Source organism: Augochlora pura, chromosome 7, assembly GCF_028453695.1.
Source record: "Augochlora pura isolate Apur16 chromosome 7, APUR_v2.2.1, whole genome shotgun sequence".
Lineage (NCBI taxonomy): Eukaryota > Metazoa > Arthropoda > Insecta > Hymenoptera > Halictidae > Augochlora > Augochlora pura.
The window spans coordinates 38,347,456-38,374,412 of NC_135778.1; the positions used below are offsets into that span (position 1 = coordinate 38,347,456).

Here is a 26,957-nt window from a genome sequence, read left to right on the forward strand (position 1 = left end):
AAAATTAATGGAACAAACGCGATCAAATTTAAATTAAATAATGTTACAAGAAAATTTAAAAATACATCTTTCAACTGCGTTAATAAAATAGTGTCAAATTTCAATTTTGAAAAATGTCTCGCGACACAGAAAAAAATCTCTTACATAAATAGCGTTAAAAATGTTTCAATCGACGGCTGATAAAAAAAATCATCAACGTCTAACGTATCAAACAATCGAGTCGAGGAAATGGAAGCATTGTAAAACATCGTCGTCGTAATTGCTCTGTCTGATTTCGCCGGAACAATGCGGTTATTTGGTAGCGACGAAATCGGCGGTCACTTTTATAACACGTACACCGTGATCGTATCGAGTCTTTTGAAAAACCGATATCATTTGGGACTCTCTGACGTTACAGTAGTCAAACTAATCTATATAGGGTGTTATCAAACAGATAACGTTGCCGGAGCTCCTATCTGGTAGCCATATTTTTGATACAATATATAGGTGATCGATATATCCACATATAGTTCTCAGTAAGTGAGAGCCTTTATTACGGTTTGGTCGACTTGAAAAATTCGTACGTGTCGCGTCGCGTCAACTTCTAACAAAAACTTTGCTTTCGACGATCTCGTAAAAGCATGCGAGGAATCTTCATCACTTGAACGCTGCAACTACGTGCCGCTAAGAAAACTGTACAAAATCGTTTTAATAATCCGACGTAGAGACTCGATTCGATCTCGTAAGTTCGATGCACAGGTGACGGCAGGTTCGCTTAGTTTCGTTGAATCGTTGGAAAAATATCGTTTCGAATGAACTCGTCGCCAAAAATCAGCCGCTTTCGCGTTTGATCGAGGACACACAGCTGCGGCAGCAGGTAGCTCCTTCGTCGAGTATTATTTAGCTGACTTCTGATCGGTGGCTGCCGGCGAGGGAAATACATCTCTACTTGTTCGAGGAAAATGGCGAACGGATACGACGAGTGCTACGACGCGACCTGGCATCTGTTTCCACCAGACTATGCAGAAGAGGAGTACAGGTACGCGTTATTAACTACTTAGAACCGTCGTCAACGTTACGTTCGAAATTCTATTGTTTAACCAGTTAGCTGTCGCGGTAGAAATGATTATAAAATGGAAATTTTTCTCACAGAGAAATAATTGTTATTCCAATTACGCTTCTTCGAAATCATTTCTAGAAAACATATAATTTAACATAAATTTCTCGAAATTCTTCTTCGATATCCTTTTACCCAGTTACTTCTTCTTTGAGCACAGCCATCAGGTTAAGCAGGCGTCACATTCGAACGACTCAATAAATAAATAACGAAAAATCAATTTCTGGTAATCTCGCGAAAGTCATCGAACATTCCGTGACATATCAGAATCTTCGGAGAAATTTAACAACGTACTATATCTGCTGTTCCAAGTCGACTTGAATGGATCGTTATCGTTGGCAGATATTTTCTCGAAAATAAACGAAACGGAGTAAAAGTGTGACATACTTACGCTATTGAAAGAAATAAAGTTTAGTGCCTTTATATAATGTATATATAATGCGCGAGGCAATCGAATATGTTTGAATTCGTCATAGCCAGGGTCAGTCGTTAATAAGCCTTTTATAGTTGTTAATAAGCCTATCATATTAGGTTAAAATTCTATCTGTTCTTAAAAAGAAATAATAAATTTTGTATACACCTAATAATGATTGTATTATTATAATAATTTAATATAATCGTAACTCTTCAGAAATATATGTCGCAAATAAAATGACATTGGCAGACATCATTTTCCGGTGGACCTAATATTTAGGTTATATATTTTAGGTTATATATCGTCCAGCCAACACCGATAAATATAAAATTAGATAAATATAAAATTAGGTGAATATAAAATTAGGTGAATATAAAATTAGATAAATATAAAATTAGATAAATATAAAATTAGATAAATATAAAATTAGATAAATATAAATTTAGATAAATATAAAATTAGATAAATATAAAATTAGGTGAATATGAATTTAGTTAAATATAAATTCAGGCAAACATAAATTCAGACAAACATAAATCCCGACAATAGGCGAAAAGCGCAGCGATTGGTCACTCCGCAGCGACCGGCTTGCCCGGCATTCACAGAAAAATCCGTCAATGTTAACCGGGATCGAAATGCGTCCTGGAAGGTCCTTCGAAAGATCCTCGGAACGCAAATTTCCCGATACGCGCGATTCAGCCTCTCGTACCGAGTGCCCGGTTGAAGGGTCGGGGTAGGGGAAGATGACTCCGGAAAAATGGAGTTTTACGTTCATTCATGAACTGGTCACAATGGAGCAGCGGATCCCGGAGTCATGAATGAACGTAGTATGTCTCGTAGTAGTAGGTGGCACGACGGGTGGGCTTCGGGGAAGCTCCTTTCAGAGATCGCCTCTCCCGTGAAGGGCCCTTCTTGCGCGGCCGTGGTAGCCACGGGGCCAAACGTGACCCGGACTCTGCACGGCCGGTTAAAGCCTAGCCACCGGCATCGTTTAAGAAACATTTAAGAAGTTATACGGGGCGCAAGGTAGCAAACCCCCTCCCCCCGACTCCATTCACGGCTTCTCGGCCCATTCTACGCGGATTCCCTTCAGTTCTCGAAATCTTAAGGTCGTAGAAAGTATGATTGTCGACTGGCTCCGTGCTCGAGCACTTGGCCCTCGAATGACTTTTTCGGAGCATCGTGTGTCTGGACTTATAATACACGCCCAGTCTGATTTTTCGTGCGACAAGGAATTTGTACTATAGACCTTAAAATTATACTTGGAATTTATACTAACGCCCTTAAATTATACTTAGAATTTATATAATACCACCGCCCTTCAAATTATACTTAGAATTTATATAATACTACCGCCCTTAAAATTATACTTGGAATTTATACTAAATCCCTTAAATTATACTTAGAATTTATATAATACTAGCGTCCTTAAATTATACTTAGAATTTATATAATACCACCGCCCTTAAAATTATACTTGGAATTTATACTACAACCCTTAAAATTATATAAAATTAATTATACTTGGAATTTATACTACAACCCTTAAAATTATATAAAATTAATTATACTTGGAATTTATACTACAACCCTTAAAATTATACTTGGAATTTGTACTGCCGCACAGTGGGCCCAACAGCGATTCTAGCTAATAAAAATTCAAAATCCAATGTTGCCAGAATCGATAAATATTGGTGTCCCGTGCCTCCCAGGGAGTTGACAACTACATGACTATCATAAAATAGTGACCTGGCGTAAGGGTTTTTCCGTAGGCACCATGAAAGTCAAGAAAAATCGGCATTATTTGCCTGCCTGCGGTAGTGCGTCGTGCTGTGCATTTCAGTAAATATATTCGTATTCAAGATATTGTGGAATAATTTGGTAATGAAATTATCGAAAGGTACGTAAAGATTTGACTGTATTTCATTTATAAATTAATTTTGTAAGCTGTGAGTAGCAGTAACTTAATTTTCATCAGACATGTGGCAGCAATTCTAGTATTTTTAAGAATATAAAAGTCTCGCAATTCACAGATCTGCGCGGATCTGCTAAAATTTTTCATAGCATTTCTTCTATAGTTCACATCAATTCGTTTTTGACTAAAATTAACTGCAATGGCCTGCAATTAACTAATATACTGCATTTTTTAGTTACGATGTCCGTCGATCGAGACAAGAGCTTTTCGAGATTTGGCGTCAAGGAGATAACATGGAAGGCAAAAATGCTGGTGTTTTAACATACGTTTTGGAGAAGTATCAATTAAGTGAAGAGGACAATGCTTACGCAAGTGTAAAAATCAAGGTGAAAAACTTAAATAGCAATTTTGCCGATAAGTGGAAGAACTGTAACCGGTCAGTAGAACTGTTTCTATGTCGACATGAGAAATGGCTAAATGAGTCTGTAGTTTTTATATCTCACGAATTCCGAAAAGGACAGGGGAAAGACCGACCGTCAAAAGATTTTTCGGAAGTTGCCGATCAATCCAAAAGGCAAAAAATTTTGCCTTTGAAATTTTGTCGTTTGCGGTTAGTACGAGTTTACGACAATCTGGCAAAAGGGATGCTGCTTCAATGGTGAAAGTTATTACGTCAGGACCTTCAGTGACAGCTAATAACATGAAAAAACTGCTTTCAACGTCGATAGTAACAGCTCCAATAAAATACACGCCAGAAGAAGCGTTAGCATTAGCCTATCCATTACTCTACTCTGTTAGTTATTCGCAGTATCGCAGTCAACTTATTGTATTCACAGAATCAACAGCATTTGTATATTCTATTTTTTGTTATTAAGTGTTAGTATAATAAATAGTTTTTTGTTACTATAATAAATATTATTAATATAATAAATATTATTGTTAATATAATAAATATTAACATGAACTTGAAGATTGAAGTCTCCTCTTTATAACGACACCATAAAAATTGACATAGGAAGCTGTCCTTGGTGATTATGATTTTTTATTAGCTAGATTCGCTCTTGGGCCCACTGTGTGCCGCCCTTAAAATTGCGGCCAAATAATTAGACATGATTAGACATAATATATCAGACATAACATATGCGTAATATAATTGAATACAGTTCGAAAGTATAACTTTTGTCTATAATGCAGGTTCAGCGTTTTCTGACAGCAGCGAAAATGTTAAATAAACTTCCATTCTGCAAAGACGTTCGCCGCGCCGTTGATAAATGAAACACCGAGCGATACATTTATTTTCTTATTATCACGTGTATCTAATCGTTAATCATACGAGACGGACAACGAAAGAAAAAAAAAAAAAAAGAAGAATAAAAAGACTGTCCGCGCGATGGTGCGCACACGTATCGATTGACCTGCATCGTGTAATAGCTGGCGCGGATATAGGTCGCGTGTGGATCTAGGATCGAGATTCGGCGAGATTGCATTGCTATCGGGAATCAGATCTCGGCACCGAACCCGAACGGCGCGTCTACCGTTTTCATTAATCTTAATAGGAATTGGTGTTACCAATATGGTAGAGAAATATTCGTATTATCGCTGGGAATTACACGAAGTTCGGATGATCGCCGTTCGCGTGCCGATGCCACATTCCACGCGTGTTTCCGTTTCGGTATTTTTATACGAGAATCGATCGACGCTATGAAAATATGCAACGTCAACATTCTGCCTTCAAATATTCCATTAAATGTTTATCGCGTCCATCCGGCGAGTTTCATGGCGAAACAATTTTTCGGCCGATTGGATGATATTTTCTAACCTGTAATTCTTCGTTCGCGTCGCATTGTTCGATTCTATTGGCAATTATTATTCTCGTTTGTTAATGATTTTTATATTTCAAGCGGCGTCTTACGTCATTCTGAATTATTTATTGCTGGAATATCGGAAGAGGTTGGAAATTCTGATTAAACGTTACGAGGAACTGCAATTTTTTGGAATGATAAAAATATTAAGAAACAATGTTCGTCTGCAAGTAAGAAATAATAAATAAATTATTTCTGATATTGTCGAAGCGACTTCTTAATGAAATCATAAATTTCAGTAGTATTTCGAATGAAATTTAATTAACTCTGCTTCCAAGAGTTAGCAATAGAGTTATACAATTAAAGTATAATTATAGTATAATTAGAATATACAATTAAAGTATAATTATAGTATAATTAGAATATACAATTAAAGTATAATTATAACATAATTAGAATATACAATTAGAGTATAAAAATACAGTATAAAAATACAGTAAAAATTAATTACGATTGCACCGCGCGCGTTCGATTTCGTCCAATTCCCAGCAAAATGACGCTCACAGTTTTACAATTTTACCCAACCGATTTTCGAACCGCGCTCGCTTGTACGCGCTAGAAAACGCAGTCTTGCAGCCTTACGGCGGTTTTCGAATTTTTCTTGTAAAGCGACGATAACGCGTCGAAAAGAAGCGAACGTTTCCTAACAGTTTAATCTAGGAAGATTAAAGCCGAAGAAAAGAAAACGCGCGCCGCGGTCGCGATATTGAAAAAGTGTCTTTCCATTCTCGCGCGTTATCTAATCCACGGCGATCGGACGGTGCTAATTCCATCGCGCGAAGGAATCGATAGTTGACGCGTTACAGAAAGAAAGGGAATCGTCGTAAAAAATCAACGGGATCGGCGCGAATGTTGGAACGATTAGCATAGTTGTGCCCATAATTATAAAAGTGGTCTAAGTCAAAATTTCAAAAAAAAATGAGTTTATCAGTTATTCTACACCACATTATTTTAAACTAAATTTATTCAATATAATTTTTACGATATCGTGAAAAATGAACCATTAGATGGTGGTTGTACTTTCAACATTCTATGGAATTCATTTCGTGTTAATTACGACAATGGTCTAAGTGAAAAATTGAAAGAAATTATATAAACATAACCTATAAACGGCGCGTGTCCCTCTTTCACGCGTTTCTGAACTAAATAATGTCATATTCGTAATAAATTTCCATTATTCGAGACTAATAAAATTCTAAATAAAAAGATCGCGTAATGTAAAAATATATTTTAATTTATGCAAATGCAATTCATTAAATATCTCGAAACAGAAATATATGACTTGGACCACTTTCATAAATATGGGCATAGTTGAAGTGTTCCAGAAAAATAGAAAATCGTCGTATATGAAAAATCAATGCGATCGGCGCGGATGTTCGAGCGATTAGCATATCTGATTAGGCGGATAGCACCGGAAACCGGAAGCGATCGTTTAAGAGCAGTCACGCATATCGGTTAGGCGAATCCTTCGCGTATAGAGTGGTACGCCTTGTTACACGGGTGCCGGACACACGCGAGAACCGAAAGGGCCGAAGTACCAACACCTGTTGGGTTTCCACCATAAATTTCGGATTAATCGTAACTCGGATTGGTCGCTTGCCAGGCGTTAACCTGGCTGCCCGGTCGAATGGCAATCGATGACGAAATCGGCTCTCCTTTTCAGAAAAGTGACGATGTTTAGGATTTTTCACGATTTTCTTTTAGCAACGCTTAATTCTTTTTCAATTTATTTTAATAAATATAAAAAAAATCATAACCTAAACAAAAATCTTAACCTAAAAGAAAATCGTAAATATCTTAGAAAACATATTGAATCTACTAAATGAAAATCGAGAAAATATATTGAATCTATAAAAATTGTTTTCAGCCAAAGTTGTACACTTTTTTGTGTAGAATATGATTTGGAAATAAAAATTGTAGGTCTGTGATAAAAAGAACAGTAACAGATTTTGACAATGCTCGCGCATTAAAAAACTAGCACTGCCATTTGACTTACATATAGATACTTCTACTACATACTACTTTATACAACCATAAGCTTCAATATTACCACATAATTTTTTAAATATTAAATATCTCCCGCGGCTGATGAAATAAATAAAATCGGAAGCAAAAACGAAAGTTTACAGCCAAATGACCGATAGGTAAAATGTTAATACGACAGGAAAGAGTTAACGCTCCGGACCATCGTGTAACAAAACATAACCGCAACCGTATAGTTTTACAATTCCCCCGGTTTTATAACGGCCACTCGACTCCGGCACTCGAGGATGACCGTTTCGATAGCCGAAAGTCTAGTGGCACTCGAGGCGCACTGGAAATTCATATTCGCATATAAACGCAGCCGTGCCATTCATTGATGATCGCCGGGCCTCGAGGCGTACAACGCGGCGAGCGAGCGGGTACCCAGCCGGGGACACGAAATTTTCGGGTCGAAATCTTGCGTCGGCACGTCCCGGCAATAAATAACGACTTCGCCGGGAGCCTCAGGTGTTTGACCGACAGGTACCGATATTGTGATGGTAATGCCGGAATAGGCGAAATAACTCGTAAATGGATAGAACCTCCATTCATCGCGGCACGTTTCAGTCTCTCAGCACCTGAAACTCTCTGCTGCAGTCTCTGCTGCAGTCTCCGGCGCGGACACGAAGATGAAGTGGCCGCTCGTCGACGAGTACGCGCAAGTGCGTCCCTAAAATTGATTCCACGACCATCTGTTTTCTTTACCTTGGACCAGTGTCGATGGTTTGCGAACATATATTTTTACTATAGAGATTGGAGCATTTATTGATATACGATAGATATTTGATATATATTCAAACGATTTGAAAATAATTTCGTTTGAGAATTTCGCAGCGATTTTGCTTGAAATAATTCGATACAATTTATGTGGTCTAAATTGTCCGAAGGAAATATGTCACACATATGATTTACAACTCCTATTTTCACTTAAAAATTGTGATCTGTATTTATAGGTTAACCCATTGCATTCTGAGATATTTTAACGCTAAATTAAAAATAGTTTTTCCAAACCAATAATTTTATATTATATAATTTATAATTACTGTATTTGATATACATCGACTCGTGTTACACAGCATTCATTTCGACAGTTTCCTAAAATATAAACAATGTTAAGGATTTAAAAGTTACTCTAGAACGTGACAAAAGAATTTTTATTGCTGTCTCGAGTATAAAGGGTTGAATGTATTATCCAAACGACCCTAAAATACGTACTTTATATCTCGAATCAGATGTAATCGAATTAAACAATAAAGATGAGTACTTTTCCATTGTTGCTGCAATCGACGACGATTTACGCGACTTATACGTAACATTCGTTACATAATTGATGATTTATCTGGTAATTAACGTTCATTAAAATCGACGCCTTCATAAAAGCCTCCAATTGTCAACCCGTGAAGCGAACAGAGATGATCCAGAACGATTAGATTTAAATATAATCTCGCGCCAGGCTGATTAACTCGAGCACGGCGTTGTCTCTACAGGGTGTCCCAAAAACATCTAGCAATATAAAAATATCTGACATTATTTCAATAAACTTTCTCCTTTATAAAAATTCTCTTCGTTACTTCGTCGACGAATTATTAATTAAAAACATTGACCAATAAGAAGCGAGTACCTTCGACGCGTGGCGATTTAGTCACTGAATATAACCAAGTTTCGTCCACTCATTGACTAAACCGCCTCGCGCCAGCGAATCTCGTCTCTAATTGGTCAATGTTTTTAATTAATAACTGGTTAACAACGCCTCCTAGAAAATATTTGCAAAGGAAAAAGTTGCTGGAAATAATCTCAGATGTTTCCTCTTTACAATTGTTAGACACCTCTCGAACACCCTGTATAACAAGCCAAACGCTTCAGCCATTTAGTACAGCCCGGCCGTGCCTAAGCCCGGATAAGCGTTGAGTTAATCCACTGTTTGCTGGAACAACCGTCTCCGCTACCAGTTAATTCGATCGCTTTGCATTGCTTACAGCGGATTTCGTTTGTAACGCGGCCCGTCTATTTTCCTCCTGTTATATTTTCAAAATTTAGCCGGAGACCACGTGTTTCCGTGGCAGCAAGAGAAACGCGGCGTGGACAGGTAGAAATGGGAAAGAGCGAGAGACAGGGGCCCTCCGCCTGGCCACCTGGTAAAGCAATTAGACCCGAACATTGGCGGCAATAAAACCGTCTGTACCGCAACAATAAGCAATAAATTGTCGGACGTCATTCTCGGACAAACCATGTTTTCTCTCCGTAGACAAATTTTTCGGGACGGCCTCTTATTTTACGACTGGTGGCATAATTGTGCGCCGCGGTGCTCGGCCAGGCGAACGGAAATAGAAAAGTACGGAGAGGGACGGTTTTTCTGAAGATGTCGGCCGACATGCGATTTCTGGTCTGCCACCTAATTGATGGAAAATCATTGCTAAAGACATACTTTGATATAATTGATATTTTTTTGTATATTTTTGAATTAATATATTAATTGATATTTTTTGAGGTTATGAATTGTAGCTAACTTTAAGGGGAAAACATGTTCCAATTAATAACTAAAAAGTCCACAGTTCCATAATATATTGTATTTAGTATATAACAAAAGAATCTATAAAAAGTCCACGAGTCTATAATATATTATATTTAATAAATAATAAAAATCCCCAAAACTCCATAAACACTTAGATCTTCATGCAAAACAAAAGACGAAAAATAATTGTTCGCGACTTAATATATCAACAATTAATTTTCGCAATACCTGCATAAAAAATCACACTTGTCGCAATTAATAGAAATCCCTTTAAATAATTATCTCAATTCATTAAATACCATCATCGATTTAAAGGTTAGGTCAACGCCCGAAGCCGAAATAAAAATGTTCGGTAGAGTAAATCATCGGGGCCGAAATGAATTTTCAAGTCGGAAAAGGGTCTAAGAGGGCAGCACTCGATGATTGGAGGGCCGTAATAGTTGGTGGCACGATCCCCTCGACATTACCCCAGTCGGCGGGAAGGCACCGCGAAGCAACGATCGCGGAGTAAAACAATGAGACGTAGACAAATTGGGTTGCGTGCTCGAAACAAGTTGGCACAGCTATCGCCAAACAGTCGTGGGATCCTGGCAAATGTTGCTCGATTGCCCGGGGAGCCTCGAACTTCTCTCTCTCTCTCTCTCTCTTTCTCTTTCTCTTTGTGTTCTTTTTGCTTTTCGCCGCCGTCCGACGCTTGGAGTTCACCGGGCGAAGAGCGAAGGAAAGGAGGAAAACCGACGAGAGCGTCTCGTTGAATTCGATTCTAACCGAGTTAAAACGGCGCAATGTTCGGACGAGGACGCTCCCCGGCACTGGCTTCGTGACGCTCGCCACGGATATTTTCCTCGAGCGTGACACACTCCGTCTTCGAGAAACTCCACGCGATATCCGCGAACCCTTTAATCCTCCCTCGGTCCTTCTTTTCGGCCTGCTTTTCTCGAACGGAGGTTCGATGGACGTCCCTTAACCCTCTCGATGCCAAAGAACGATACGTGCCCATAATTATGAAAGTGGTCTAAGTCATATATTTCTTGTTTCGAGATATTTAATGAATTGCGTTTGCATAAATTAAAATAGATTTTTACATTACGCGATCTTTTTATTTAGAATTTTATTAATTTTGAATAATGGAAATTTATTATGAATATGAAACTTTTGCGTGAATTTCATACGAAAATGTTGTTTTTAAAGTTTGAATTGACTTGGACCATTTTCAAAATTAACTAAACGTATTATAGACGACTTAAAGCAACAAAGAACCACGAGTTTGATTTGAAACAATAACTTTGATGAAATGATTTTATTAACGATCCTCAAAAAGTAAAGCATTTTTATCATTTCGAGTTTTCAAGATTTATCACTTTTATCATTTCGTGATTTTAATTATAAAAAAAATAACATAGTTCGATTTTGGTAAAGTAGTCCTCGAGTTTCGTCGGCCGCGGGGACTCTCCGATTCAGCGAGGACATTTTCCGCTAGGTTATAAATCCAAGGGTGATGGCGGGGTCATGAGAAAAAGTCAGGAACAGGTCCGCCCTCTTCCGTACTTTTGACTTTTTCGCGTCGGAGGCCGAGCAGGGAACCACGCGAGCTGACAAAGGCCCCCGGTTTGAATAAACCGGAAACCCCGCTCCATCGTCGCCTCTGTCCCTTACCTGTTCCTCTCCCGAGGCCACGGGCTCTGGACCCATGCCTGTTACATGCACATATACGTGTTCCACAGGCGTGTGTATTTATGCGGGCGCTGCTTTCCGCGCGATTTGATACAAATTGTGGGACCATTGTGCACGAGCGCGCCCGAATGCCGTCCATTTGTCGACGAGATTTGAAATTATGTTTCTCGGTCGAAATCTATCGGCGATCGTCGGTTCAAGAAACTTACGGGAACGAGGAGTTGGTATGAATGATGCGAGGGGTGGTGGAATATCGCGGTAAACGGTGGATGATCGAGTAATTTATTTATTTAGCAGACAAAGCAGAGCTTTTGAAGAAACGAAGTTAACCCCTTGCACTATAATAACGGGTCAGTATGAATGGCAAACTTTTTTATTAGAATTAATGGAACACTTTTAGCATTTTCTGTACAATTGAGGTAAAGAGTTTTATGAAGAAATTGAGGTTATGTACTTGTAAATATGCATTATAATATTTTTTTTTGTATGATATATCTTAACAATTTCTGCATAAAATATACCTTTTAAAATCGCCGTTTCTTCTCTTAAATATAACAAGAGAAATATATTAATATAAAAAGAAACCTTTGAAAATTCATTATCCAGTTTTATCAATAATCTAATTATCAGTCTATGTAACACAGGCTCCTAGCCGTCTTACATAATGAATTTCTTCTTGAGTAAGCCATAGTTACAGAGTAACCAGAGTTACCCCTTCGACGAATATTCAAAAATTCCTAAAAAATCCACGGTCCACATCTGTAATTAATTATTATTGCAAAGTATGATCTAGCACATACAAATGATGATTTTCAATTCGATAACAGTCGAAAATTCCTGTTATAAATATAAAAACACCCGCGAATGCGCTATATTAACGTATATAGTATAATTGCAGGTTCGCTAAATCTTTAAAACAACGTAGATATATTCACTGTAAATATATATTGTTAATATGCACATATACACGCTACTCTTAACTCAACAACACATTTCATAGCTTAATAAAAACCCGGAAAAATCTACAAAGCTCAATATCAATAAAAATGTAAATGACCAAATCGCTAGGATGTTAACCTCAATGCGGCAAAGTATAACAATTACCTCCGCGCGTACTTGTCCTCCGGTTAGTTCGTATAACGGAGGGGTTCCGCTGTAACCCGGAACGCAGCCAGGGGGTAAATAACGATCGTGACGACGCGACACAACGCCCGAGGACGCTTTTAACCCAGTTTCGAGTATCAATAGATCTTGATTGCGAGAGCAGTCTGTACGGGGAGAGGTGGAGCGAGCGAGGGGGGTGAGTGGCCCCTAAAATCGACAGAGGCGAGGAGAGAGAGAAAAAAAAGGAAGAAATCGAAATGACACAGTAAAAGCACCGCTAATGCTCTTTCGCATTAACACTCGACGCGGAGTATGCTCTCGGTGTAAAAGGTCTGATCGATGGAGCGACCGGATTGGTCCGGCGCGCGGCGAGGGTTGAAATCAACCCCCGTAACACTACGCCGTCGGGATTCTCGAGGCGCCCGGCCACCGATTGGTCGACCGTAAGCTCCACCCCGTGGAAACTCACCCCACCGTCGCCGATACCAGTGGATCCTGGTTCTCTCCGGCCGAGCAAAGGACTCCCGCTTCGATTCTTCCCGATGTTCTTCGAGCGTTTCTCATTTCAATAAATTCCTATTCAACGTTCTGCTATGCTGCACCCTCGAATCCAAGTAGATCGCTCTCTCGCGATGCGCGTTTCTTTCTATTCGTGCGTCGGGACGCGCGTCGATTGTGCGAATGTACGGAGTGTAGTATTATTAGGCCGAGAGACCGTTTTGTAGAAAAATCATTGGAATTCGCCAATCTTGTAATAATAAATATTGTAACGTGGCGAAATATGGAAAAATCGTCTGCTTCGCGCGAGAACTTTTCGATCGTTTCTATGATAATATTTGTTAGTTATTTTTAGTATATAACAACCCTCGTTATTACTAATTACTGTAATTATTATATTAATTATTATTGCCCAAGATAGGAACTGTGTACTAAATAAATAATGGACCTGAAATCTTAAAATCTTTTAATGCTTTCTTTGTCGTATTTTTGAGGTTAACTGGAAGCGAAAGAAAATAACTTTTCTCATGCGTTTAATAATATAATTTCTTAGTTACGACCTCTTGGCAGCGTGATGGCAATTTATAAATACCATTTTCGAAAAATATACAATTCTAAATTATATTTGTTAATTCAAAAATATTTCATTTTAAGACATTTTAATTCAAGTAATACGTATAAAACTTTATCAACCCCTTAAGCAGCTACCCCTAACAATCTCTTTGTTAACAACATAACCGAATCAAATATTGAGTACGTTATTTTATTTAGCAAATTTCGTTCCGCATATTAACCCTTTGCACTCGAGCGATGACTCTGAGTCACCACTAAAATTATTACAGCACGTTCCGAAATAATTTTCATATTATGAAAAATTAAATTTCAAAAATCATTAAAAGTATAACTGTTGTTGTACGAGTTACAGGATTCAATTTCAATTGAACATAACCTCTTTGCCTTATAAAATTATTTTAGAATTACAGTTAAAATGGCTTCGAGCGCAAAGGGTTAAACAAAAGAGAACTACGTGACTCGGCAAAACTATTTAAATAAATTTATTAATTCCATTTAATAACAGAAAAGACGGCAATTTATCGTTTAATAAAAATCTAGGATTTCTCGATTAAAGTCTATCAAGTAACAAAGTAGTCACGCTATCGCATAATTAGCCAGAAAACAGCCGTAGAAAGCATCGAACACCGTGAGTTAACCGCCCCCCCCCCCCCCCCCCCCCCCCCCCTACGGTCTTCGTGCAATTCGCGAGGAACGTCATAGTCCCGTCGCGATGCTAGCTCGCTCTTATTCACGATAGAAATTGATTTCCGTCGACGACGTCCGAAAGGATCATCGACTGGCGGTCGTCGTAGCTGGAAATTGCCCGTGGAGAAATTCCTCGTCGAGGAGTGCCGGGGTCGCGGCGGCGGCGTCGGCTGCCCGCGTAGAGGGGTGGACTTGTCGCGCTGGCCCGGCCACGCGGGGTTAGCTCTCGGGAATCTCCGCCCCTGGTCGAAGAGATCCGCCCTCGGGTTCGAGGGTGCTTGACGGCCGAAACGGCGCGGAGGTAGGGAACACTAGCCGTCAAGTGCTCGTCGAGGACACTCAAAAACTACAAGGAGAGAGAGCCCTCCAGCCGCTCGGAGAGAAGGACATTCTCTGCGCGTCCGTGTTGCCCGGGTCCTCGTCGGGCCTCCTCCGATTCTCTCTCTCTGCGGACTAAATAAAAAAGAAAAGAGAACCACGAAGAAATCGAGACAAAGTTTACGGCTGATCGAAGCCTCGAACATTTTCGCCGCGTTCGTCGAAGTGTCGGGACAGGGTAACCCCGATATCGTTCAACGGATCCACCCCGGTCCTGTTTCGCGGACCCGTTCGCGTGTTTTGTGCCTGGACGATGAATTCGGCAGGACTGGTTGCCGAACCGGAATGTGAACCACCAGTGTGCACCGTGAAATCGAAGTGAATCAGTGAAGACAAAGAGAGAGAGCGAGAGAAAGAGAGAGAGAGGCGGGAGTAGAAAGGGGACGGAAAAGTGGACGAGTGTATGAGTAAAGAAGGTACGAGAGAGGCATAGAGCAAAACAACAAACAAAATAACCGATATATAGGAAACGAAAAAAAAAACAAAACAAAACGTAAAACAAAAAAGATAACTGAGAGAAAGAGTTCGTGTGAAAAAAAAAAATAATACGAGTGGAAGCATTGAGGACGTTCGCTAAACATGTACTGACGCCGCTAAAACACCTCTCTGTGACCCTTTCAAAATGGCGGACAAGAATAAGATTCTGCCCTGGTCGCTGCTATCCTATCCGACCAGTCTCTTGAATCACGTCTGGTACAGCCACCTTGCTTTCAATAATAGGTAAACGAACCAACCAAAAAACACACCGCGTGTACACCAAGCTTTCTTTTGCCACCCCCGCGTAGAGTTTTATCGGCCAGCGGCGAACGACTGCCTCGCATGCGTTACGATTTGGTGTAATAGTATCCGGTGGTCGAACGAAATCAGTAGACGTAGTGGCAATAATTATGCCCCCAATAAACATTTATAGAATTAGAGCCGTCGTTGGATGCGCTTGTTCCTTTGACACGGTGTTTCTTTGTTACCGCTCTCGCGCTGGGTTTCCTTTATCGCATTAATCAGTTAATTGCAGTTTTTCCATCACGATATCGTCCCGAAGACGTCGAGAACAATCGCTGGAGAACAATGTTGAAATCTGTGTGTTATCGAAACCGACTTTATCGTTCTTTTACCAGCTGAAATTTTTCAACAGCTGAAATTTTTCAACAGTTGAAATTTTTTAACAGCTGAAATGTTTCAACCGTCGCGTCCTTTGTACCGCGAAAACGATAAAAGCGCGCTAAATTTCTTATAATAATCACTGTTTATTGTCGTAAGCTTTTGCCTTGTTAGTGTCGGAAATGGACTACGTTTGGGTGTGTCACGTCGACTTTTCCGTTTTGTCTCGCACGTTCAATTATTGCACGTGGCCTCGACGAGGGTGCTTATCAAAGCGCGTTTCCGCCCGATTGCCTGTATCAGTAACCGAAAATTATGTTCGCGCATGGATCTGTCGTCGAGCACACGCTCGCGAAAAGAAAACAAAACGGGATCCACGATTTCTTATCGGGATTGATCGATTGCGCGCGGTTATAGTCGCCGGCGATTTTAATGCTGAGGACGCGATTAACGCTGATCGCGATAAACCGGCGCCGAAAATGATTGGACGCGCTCGAGTTCGCGCGAGCATGAGTGGATCAGAATTATAGTGGCGAGCATCGCGTTTTCTTTCTTGCGAGGAAATGGGAGTATTGTTGTTAAAAAAATTAATATTGTTATTGTTCGCTAACGTGTGGATGAAATATTGTTAACGCTTTACAGGTAGCTTATAAATTAGGCTAACTAATAATTTACTACCTGTTAAATTTTACTAAAATAAAAGTATTAGATTATTCTCCAGCAAGCTGTCATATTATTATATAATTTTTTTAAATGACAGATACCTTTCGCGACGAATACAATAAATAAAACAGATCAAATAAGTATTGTTTAATTCTACTTTCACGCGAATGTAAAATTGTTTAGGCGAACCGGTCGGTGAAGTATTAAAGTATTTAAACAATTCAATTCACTCGATTTTTTAACCGCATTTATAAATTACAGTTCAAAGCGCAAATCAAAAAATTTGAAAGCATGACTCGTGTCACTATGATTCTGACCCATTTATGCGAGACTTCGTTTTCTCATAAATTCTCATAAATTCTCATAAATTCTCGGCGTTTAAAACTCTCTTCAGGCGCGCCGTGTACTTCTCGTCAGGCTTTCGTTAAACATTTCCGCCACAGGTGTTTCGTTCCGCGGGCCGAATTGGACAATTTTTGAGAACTTGTTTCATTAAAATCTTGTCTACTTCACGGAACTTCTTTCATTAAAACCACGCGCCGTTCCGAGATGCCGGGAGAACCGCGTTACTTCTACGACGAAGGAAAAGTTGCGACGGATGTAAGAAAGTTACGCGGTCTGATCACGACGACGACTTAACGGAGAACCCATTCGGCACGGCTGGATTTTGCGCAAATGAAATTTTTCATAACTTAATTGCCATTTTGCTTAATATATATATTTTTTGGTAGAGTTATATATTAGCATTAGCTATATATTAATTTTAGCTACGTATCAGTAGTATTAGCTATATATATTCTTTTCTTAATGTATTGTACACATATTTTCACTTTAATCGTTTGCTTTAATCATTAATAATACAACTGAGTAATAATCATAATTATAATGATTAAAATAACACGTCCGCGGAAGTCGCTATAATGGCGCGTCGTGCCCAAGGGGGTTAATTAACATCAAAAATCGCCCGCTTTTGGTCCCTCGATTTTAGTGCTGAATTTAAAGTCGAGCTATTAATTAGTTTCTGAGATATTATGCTAGACACACACTACAATTTAATTATCAATTTTCTCGATTTTAAGCTTTGGGAATAGTACTAATAGAATACATATAAATATGTTTTCTGTTAGTTGAAATATGCAGTTCTGAAAATATTGATTATTCAAATCAGAAATATTGCCTTAGATTTGAGAAATTATGTTACAATTATTTACTTTACAGTTAGATTAATTTATAATTATTTGATTTATAATTATTTGCTTTATATAACAATAGACCAAACTATTACTGTATTAAATTCGTTTGATAGCATATGTTTAATTGACGATTGTAAATTTTGAAATTCCAAGTTCAAATCCATTGTTAATTGTTAAAAATCCCTCTAGAAACCATTCTTGGATCTATATAAAAACTCTTAGGTCAAAGTTTACGAGCTAACACGTTGACATAACCTTCATTACTACCACCCTTATCTCAAAAACTAATTATCAACTGAATTTTTACATTTATATCTCTTAACCCTTTGCGTTCGAAGCTTTCATTCAATTCTTTAAATATAAGCCACTAAACCAACATAAAAATTACTTTAACCACTTGCACTCAAGAGCTCTGTAGCAGAGCCATTTAATCCTTTGCACTCGAAGCCATTTTATCTGTAAAATCTGAAATCATTTTTCCGTCACGTAGTATCTCTAATTTATTTGACAACAATTTCATTTCAATTTCAACTATTCGGCAACGGTTTCATTTTCACAATTTTCTAAATCTGAACATTGTTAGTATAAAGATTATTTTGAAACGCGATAGAAAAATTGTTGTTAAGGGTTAAAATATATCTCCAAACTCAAAGTCTCTGCTACAGAGACGATAAAAATAAATTTAAAACAGCTCCGCTGCGAAGCCCTCGAGCGCAAATAATAAACATCTTTATATTAAGATATTAATACAAGATCTATACATTAAATAATAAACATTTTATCGCGAGCTATCGCGTGGCACAAAATTCCGATCGGAAACCGTCGATGAAGGCCTCAACTTCGTCTTCGCTCTTCCGACAGCCGTCGCATTGAAGACCGTCGCGTCCGTTCTCTTATTTCGGAAAACTTCTGGGACAGCCCCGGGGTCCGGCGCATTCATCGAAACGTCGGAACGTGCCGCGATAATAGGTCGTTTGGCTTAAACTGGAATTGCCGGGCGATTCGCTTCTGTGCCGGGGACAGGTTGTTTGGCAGGAAAACTGCAGGTATCCGCGGAAACGGTCCGGGGTGTCCCTCGACGGAAAAGACGCGTCTAATCGGGTTTTAACCCGGCGGGGAGGGAGGGTGGCCCCGGGTTTAGCTTCTTGACGCTCGCCGACGCCGAGCCGAGCTGTTTTTCCAAAACGGCGGCGCGGCTTTCGAAATTGGATTAATTTGCTCCGGGAAACCGAGCTCTTTTTGTTTGCGACTTCTCGACTCCTCGCGGCTGGTAGTAGCGTACCGCTTTTAGTATACCTGGCTGCGAAGCTCCTGTTCCGTTGACCGCTCAGACGCGGAACAACTTTTCTGCACGATGCCATTTCTCACACGTACATCGCTGTAACTAGGCACCACATACATCGCTGTAATTAGGCTACACATTTGCTGTAATTAGGCTACACATTTGCTGCAATTGGGCTACACATTTGCTGCAATTAGGCTACACATTTGCTGCAACTAGACTCCACATTTGCTGCATGGTGTTTTCGGCGACGAACTAGGCTTTCAGTTGATGTTTATATAGATCGCGTAGTAAAGCGTTGCTGGTTAAACAATATTGTAGTAACGTCGCGTAGGTTATCGACAATTTATTCGAACGACAAAGATCGATCTCTGGAAATATTTCAAGCTCGAAATTAATCGTTTCATGGAGAAATTTTTTGGGTTCGAATTACGACGTTCGATTTATCGCGAGATTTCTATGATTGTTTGTTTGTTTTTGAAACGCATTTAGTAGCTCGATAAATGTTAGTTCGCAGGCTAATGTGACTCGAACGTCTTTTTAACGGAGTTTTTAATGTTTTGTTGTAGAATATTGGAGAGCATAAAAATGCCTCGGACGAGTTTCCATATCCATGACATCCTTCAGCTCGACTCCAAGCCGTCCCAGGAGGAGGCGGACGTCCAAGGTAATTACGATTTTTCTCGAGATTATTTCTCGTCGAGAAAAACGAAGCTTTCGTTTTCCACGAAGCTTTCGTTTTCTACGAAGCTTTCGTTTCGTACGAAGCTTTCGTTTCGCTCGATACTTAAGTTTCGCTCGAAGCTTTCGTTTCGCTCGACGTCCGAGTTCAAAGCCTCGTCGCCATAGTTTTCGATATTTTTCCGTGCAGGCAGTACCACCGTTCTACCGAACGCGAACGATGTTCCGTCGGCGTATCAGCAATTCTTCGAGCACACGCAGGCCATGCTGCAACCGGCGTTGTATGCGAATCTGAACAGAGGGACGCTACCCCCGCCGCCACCTGGCCTTCTTGGATGGCCGGCTGGACCGACGCTACCCAGCACTCTGCCCCAGCCTTTGGAAGAAGTGAACGGTGAGTGACAAATTCGCATTTACACCGTTTTAATGTAGTCGCTTAGAAGGCGTCGGTATTCTGGCTTTGTGTTCGATTTCTGAAATAGTTTAAAGGAAGTCTCGCGTCTCTTTTAGCGCCGAATAGAATATATCGTTGTTGGTATATTCTCAATATTTTTATATTTATTCTCTGTCAATGTTTTTAACAAATAACAGCTTCAGTGGTTTATTTAGCCAATTATTTTGTCTTATTGATTTCGAAAATTTTTCTTTTTTCTTTTTGGATAATTTCATTTTGCCATATCATTGCAATTAATCTTCAACATCATCGTTTCGAATTATTTTATAGTTAAATCCTAGGTGAAATAGTTAATAATATTTCCTCATAACGTAATTTAAAGTACTTCATTCAAGCATTAAATGAAATAGTATTATATTAGATTACATTGAATAGTATTATATTAATATTTATGAAAATTTCATTTTGCATCTCGTATCATTGCAATTAATGTAATCTTCTATATCGTCCCTCGAATTACTTTATATTTAAACCCGAGTAGGCAAATAGTTATCAATATTTCCTCGTAACGTAATTTAAAATACTTCATTTAAGTTTTAAAAGAAATAGTGTCATATTAAATTATATTAAATACTATTATTTTCACTTATCGAAATCTTTCAATCTTTGCTGTTTCACATAAAATCATTACAGTGTTAATTACATCATGAAATCATTACATCACGGTTTGAATTAAGTAGTATTGAAGAAATAAATAGTACTGGTATGGAATTGAAATCTTATTTTGAAGTTTAAAGTTTAACCGAATTTGTTAATGAAAATTTTGTTGTTGAAATTGAATTGTTCAGAAGTTGGAGTTAATTATAATTTAATTTTGGCAAGTAAATTCAATAATTTTGAACTATTGATTGAAATTCGAGTTAAATGTTATTGGTTAAGTTAAATTTTAAGTTAAATTTCCCGTCGGTCCCATCGCGAGCGATCTTCCGTAAGAATCAGGAAGGTTCTCTCTCGTCGCTGGTACAAGCACGCGATTCGCAAATATCCGTTTATAGAAGGGGAAGAACAGCGCAACCCGTAACCCTTATTCATTTAACACCCTACAATTGGTCCGCTCCGGCTAAGCAGGATCTAATGGTCCTATAAAAAGGTCCTTGTGGTCCCCGCGCGCCGATTGGCCCGTATACGAGGACAGATGTCCTTCCGAGGACAGATGCATGTCGCCCCGTAGGCCAAACGATGAATCGGGATCGTCACGCCCAAAAATTCCTCCAGCAGCCCACCGCCTCTTTTCACGGTTTCTTCTTCCTTATCTCTTCTTTTCACATCTCTCTCTCTCTCTCTCTCTCTCTCTCTCTCTCTCTCTCTCTCTTTTCCCACTTCGCCAATTTTAGGTTATATAGCTTTTGGAAAACGATCTCACACTTTATGTATTAGGGTTGTTCTATAAATTCCTTCCCTTTGATGCGAAACCAATAGGCGATATTTGTTGTTTAAGGTTTATTTGTTATGTTAAATATGAGCAGCTCTTCTCTATTATCTTCTTTTATCTCATAGGAAGCCTCATTATTTTACCAAAATAATTCAGACTTGCAAACTATTCGTCGAGCTGCGTTTTCATTTCGCTTCCAGATTTCTGACATTTATCCAGAATTTTTTAACTAAAGAAACAAGTAATGATCGGATAGGGAAAGGTCTAAGGAGTACGAAGGATCAGGTAGAACGTCCCCCAATCAAACAGTAAGAGTTTCTGTCTCACGGCCAACGCAACATGGCGGTCTCGCGTCGTCGCGACGAAAAACGACGCCTCGTCGGTGTCGCCGATTCCGCCCGATTTTCGACCACGCCGGCTTTCAATTTATCGAGTCGATCACAATATTTTGCAGAATCGATCGTTTCACCTTGCGGAAGGTGCCTCGTAGCACGCTACGCCCTTTCCAGTCCCGCCGAATGCGCGAGAGAACTTTCCTCGGACGAAGTCCTGGCTTCGCCGACGGTCGAATTCTCCAAATAATTTTGATTTCGCATAGCAAATTCGCAGACCGTTTATTAGCATTAAACTTACAACCCTTTATCTATTTTTTTTCTTTTATATCGTAGCGTCGCCACAGGAGAAACCGTGGCAAGAGTCTAATTGAAATCACGACTGCTAGTCGTGGCCTAATCTTCCATGAAAATAATACAACGTCGGGTCCCATGGGGTTGCCAGATCAGGGTGGTATCAAACAGGCTGTATATATTTCTTCACACCCTCCCCGAAACCCGGGCACGGGAATCGTTCACAAAAGCGTTATTGTGTGCCGGCTAACGTGGGGAACTCTCGTCGATGTACATTAAATTAGCGTGTCTACCGGCCACCGTGGTATTTGCCACTTTAGCGAGAGGCTAATCAAAATATTGGTAGATTAAGCCCGGGCACAGTGATCCGTGTCGTTGTATCGCTTGATTCCGCTGTTCCGATATACGTCGGAACTACGTACCCATCGAAATTATCATAGATTGAGCGATCGTGCTGTCCGCAGCTTAATTTTTCGTTGCTGCGTCAATCGTATAATTGTATAATTCTATAATTGTATAATTGATGGTATTATTTATTCGGTATTGACGGTATTATTTATCCGGTACTGACGGTATTATTTATTCGGTACTGATGGTATTATTTATTCGATACTGACGGAATTATTTAATCGGATTTGAAAATTTAATTTCAACCTAATTTATTATGTCTCTCTTATTTTGCTGGAAGAGTCGAAGCTCGATTTAGATTTTGTCCGTCGAGGAATGATAATGCAATAAATATAACGTGTTCAAATTGTAACAAATATATTTATAAATTACGTTGCGTTTAATTTTTATTTTTTTTTTTGCAATTCGCGGTTAAACTATTTTTTGGTAAATGAAGTTAGGTGTGGTAGAAGCATACTGTTGCACTCCGACGGCGAGGCTCGGATCCACTTGAACTCCGAGTATAAGTATTCTTATTTCACTGTATAGTTTCTTAGAATTCGTTCAAATTATATAAATTATATTCTATAAATTCTATATATAAATTATATTCTATAAATCCTATATTTAAATTATATTCTATAAATTCTATATATAAACTATGTTCTATAAATTCCATACCATCAAAAAATATGTTGTCTGCGCCATAAAAAATATGTTAACGCAGATTGATAAATAAAGTTTCCAATTACCGTAACCATACTCAGTCATTGTTTTGTCAAAAAGAAATTCACCGTTCGGGTGTTAATTACACTGTCGTAATATGGCCCGATGACGTCATTAGAGAAATGACGCGAGCAAATTGCAGCTGTACTTTTAACTACCCTTTGATTCTTAATAATGATTGCCGACAGATGCAGCTCGTATCGATTTCTTAGCTCTTGCTGGCTCATCCTTCGTTGAGACTATCCGTGCTTCGACTTGCAGGTGTTAATCTACGATTTTTAAAGAATGTAATCTGTTCTCAACGATTATATAAAACAGAAGTTAGATGATGTTAAGGTTACGTTGTTGATGAAGTTATATTTATTAGTTATTTGTAGTACTATTTTATTCATTTGTGTTATTAATATCGGTTATTTATATATTTGCGTTATTTATTATTTATTACAGTATTATTTATAATACTATCATCTTGATAAGCTACACAAATTTTTAATCATTTTCAAAATATAATTGAAGAAATTATGATATGAATGTCATTCGGATTACATTATTTGCAATTATATTGTATTCGAATTATACTGATTTCGCTCTCCGAATTAACTTTTGTTTAATAATAAACTTAATATTAAATTTAAGAATCGAATAAAAACTGTCCAGTTTTACTCTCTTTAGTTAATTTGAATTATTAGGAAAATAGTAGGCGCTTAATATTGATCAACAAGGGAATAATTAATTATATACTTAAACTAGGACTAACATAACCTGCCTTATTTCATTAAATTCGATCCGCGAATATATAATATCGACAATATTATATCCTCTTTTAGACTTTCATATTCTTTGCATTTATTCCTTATCACATTTATTATATTATTAATACATACATTACTTTACATTTATTATTAATTCGAACACATACTTCGACGAAGTAAAATGAAAAAGAAATCAACTTTTTCGGCTCTGAAAAAGATCGAACCAGATTAACCAGAAATGAAATAAAGTCAGACTATCAGCCTACGATCTTCCTAAAATACAATCTCCCTCTAACGCGGTTGTTTCGCCTATTCCAGTGTTGCAGCAGCCAGACTCGACCAGCCCGACGATCTCGGATTTATCGTTCGCCCCGAAACAGGAGACGAACCACGAGTGCAAAGAGGAGGAGTCGGTGGACTTCGAGGACGACCAGCAGAACAACGAGACCCAGCCGCACGAGACCGAGCACAAGAAGCGAAAACGGCGGGTGTTGTTCTCGAAGGCGCAGACGTTCGAGCTGGAGAGACGTTTCCGCCAGCAGAGATACCTGAGCGCGCCGGAGAGGGAGCATCTCGCGTCGATAATCCGGCTGACGCCTACCCAGGTGAAGATCTGGTTCCAGAACCACAGGTACAAGACGAAGAGGGCGGCTACCGAGAGGGTGGTCGAGGCTGGCGGTAGCGGATGCTCGCCGAGAAGAGTCGCCGTGCCGTTGCTGATCAAGGACGGCAAGCCCTGCCAAGGGAAGATGATGGAATCGGCCGCGTACCCTACCACCGGCCAGGTGCCGATGCCCCCCTACATGCAGAAGCCCTACTGGTGGTAAACGCGGCTTGTCGAATCGCCTACCTGTGAATCGTCGAGACGTCTAGAGTTTGCATCTAGTCTGATCAATATCGAAGGACAATCGAAAGCTTCCTGGCTTAGAAAGCCTCCTTGGAAAGGCTTCTACGTCGCTTTGAAGACTCCGGTGACCAATTGTTTCGACTAGCAACCCTTGTCGACGGGTTCTGTGAATCGCAAATGCCGCCGGCGATGCTGCGAGGAGAAATTAGACTTAGCTACCTGAGAGAGAACTCGACGAAAGTTTCAATTGCGAGACACCTAGAAGAACGTTCTCGACGAAGAAATAACCGAGCTAAGTACTGGACTTAGCATGGGTATAACTCAACAACGAGTGGTTGGCATGGTGTCGAGTAAACAGCGTAACGTGTCGGGTTTCCCGAATAAAAGAGTTATCAGACTTTTAACAATATCAGAGTCGGGGATCTACACAGATAACTCTTCTTCGAGACGTCTCCCTAAACCTGTCACGGAACGAAGGAATACTAGTGTGCCATACACAATGGAATCGCGTTGGCAACATCGGCGACTCGTCGGAATCTGAAACAATGATCGTGCTTCGTCGGAACCTGAAACGTCGCGTCGGATAAACAACCGGCGAGTCGGGGAAGCTTTCGTTGGTCGACGATCATATCCAGGCGACGATTCTCACCGCGAAGGTGTCGCGCGGACGATGTTCGCCCGGTGAGGACAGTCACAAGATGGCGGCGTTCGACGGAGGGAGGAAAGAATGGCGCGACGCGCGCGAAACCAAAGATAAAACTTCGTGATTAGTGTGGTGAACGTATTCGCCGGATGTTTGCAATGAGTCGCGAGGAAGTGATCTAGCTCCAGATAAAAGAAACATAGATAAGTAAAACAAGAAAAAAAACGAGATACGGTAGAGAGTCGAAATAACATAAATTCACTGTTCGCGAGTTCGAAACCTGTTTCAATTTTACGTTGTACAAAATGGTCGCCCGGGGTAGGGGGCGCGCGGGGGCGCGTTAGTTGACTTTTGCGAATTGTAAGTTCCGCGGTGAACTGCGAGAAAGAAGGAAAGGATAGACGAGTGTTCCCGTTGAGATTAATAGCGTATGCGTGACTCTGTGTCTGTCTGTGTGTGTGTCTGTGTGCGTGTGTGTGTGCGGAGAGGGAATGAACGAGCGAGCGCCGGCAAGAAAGAGAGAAAAGAATCGTGATGATGATCGTCGCTTATGTAACTCGAACACCTCGCTTTCTATCAATCTAATCGCGATATCAAGATTAAATGATGAAAAACAATTTCACTTCGGCGTGAAATCGTTTCGCGGAAAATAAATGTCGGACACCGTCGTCCACGATTAGAAAACAAGAAATGCATTTATTCCGTTGTAACATTGTAACGTTTCGTTTACGATGATAAATTAAACAAAGATAGTAGAGAGATTTCAAACAGGAAATTATCGAATAGCTGCTCACCGATCTTAGCGAATTGTTCATTGATTATCGGACGTTTGTAATATAGAACATGGCCAGTGTTTTTAAGCCTAAGTTACTCGCGAAACGAACGATTATTTTTTACCGAACGGCGTCTCTGTGTTAAATCTGTTGGAAACTATATTGTATAGATGATAAATACGTGGATGTGACACTTGAACAGTTGATAGAACAGATTCCAGTTTATCGCCTTTAATTAGATATAGGTTGTATATATGTACATTTGTGTATAATACATAGTAGTCTAATATATCAAATACATATTTAATAAAATTGAATCTTAAACAATCGCAAGCGTCTCGTCTCTTCCCCTGGATATTACAAACATTATTGTAATAATTAAATATTATTTCATCACTAGGATCTTTATGCAAAATAGAAATAAAAATATATCGCTTCCTTGAATTATTTTAATATTTTTACTATTTAAACATTTTTAAAAAGATAGTACGATAAAATGATTAGATTCTTCTTGCGCGTTTTCAATTTTATATTTCACTCGCTATAGTTGATTTCAAAGGTACACTTTATCTGTACAAACAAATTTAAGCGTTTTAATTCAACTCTACTAAAAAGTTTTTATCAAAGGTCTCTAAATCTCTTAATAACTCGATAATGGTTCATCGCGGAGCATTTATCGAATTCGGCAGAATTACAGCGTAACAGTAAATTGAGTAAGCTATAG

At 39.3% G+C, this 26,957-nt stretch overlaps 2 protein-coding genes across 5 annotated transcripts; both read left to right on the forward strand.

The window, feature by feature from the left end:
* Nucleotides 1-533: 533 nt before the first annotated feature.
* LOC144472291 (homeobox protein Nkx-2.5) lies at nucleotides 534-26,550 on the forward strand. 3 transcript variants are annotated; one of them, XM_078185242.1, is made up of 4 exons: nucleotides 534-1,018; nucleotides 19,542-19,639; nucleotides 19,844-20,047; nucleotides 24,289-26,550. In XM_078185242.1, exons 1-4 carry the CDS (start codon nucleotides 942-944, stop codon nucleotides 24,795-24,797), a joined length of 888 nt encoding a protein of 295 aa, XP_078041368.1. In that variant the 5' UTR covers nucleotides 534-941; the 3' UTR covers nucleotides 24,798-26,550. The 3 variants fall into 3 exon arrangements, with proteins under 3 accessions (XP_078041368.1, XP_078041370.1, XP_078041367.1); XM_078185244.1 differs by lacking the exon at nucleotides 534-1,018 and adding an exon at nucleotides 15,121-15,152; XM_078185241.1 differs by lacking the exon at nucleotides 534-1,018 and adding an exon at nucleotides 15,159-15,456.
* On the forward strand, nucleotides 3,197-4,337 carry LOC144472626 (uncharacterized). Of its 2 annotated transcripts, XM_078185875.1 has the most exons (3): nucleotides 3,197-3,411; nucleotides 3,662-3,862; nucleotides 3,943-4,337. In XM_078185875.1, exons 2-3 carry the CDS (start codon nucleotides 3,720-3,722, stop codon nucleotides 4,298-4,300), a joined length of 501 nt encoding a protein of 166 aa, XP_078042001.1. In that variant the 5' UTR covers nucleotides 3,197-3,411; nucleotides 3,662-3,719; the 3' UTR covers nucleotides 4,301-4,337. The 2 variants fall into 2 exon arrangements, 1 of the variants encoding a protein (XP_078042001.1); XR_013494442.1 differs by lacking the exon at nucleotides 3,197-3,411 and having other exon boundaries at nucleotides 3,424-3,862; nucleotides 3,948-4,337.
* Nucleotides 26,551-26,957: the final 407 nt, after the last annotated feature.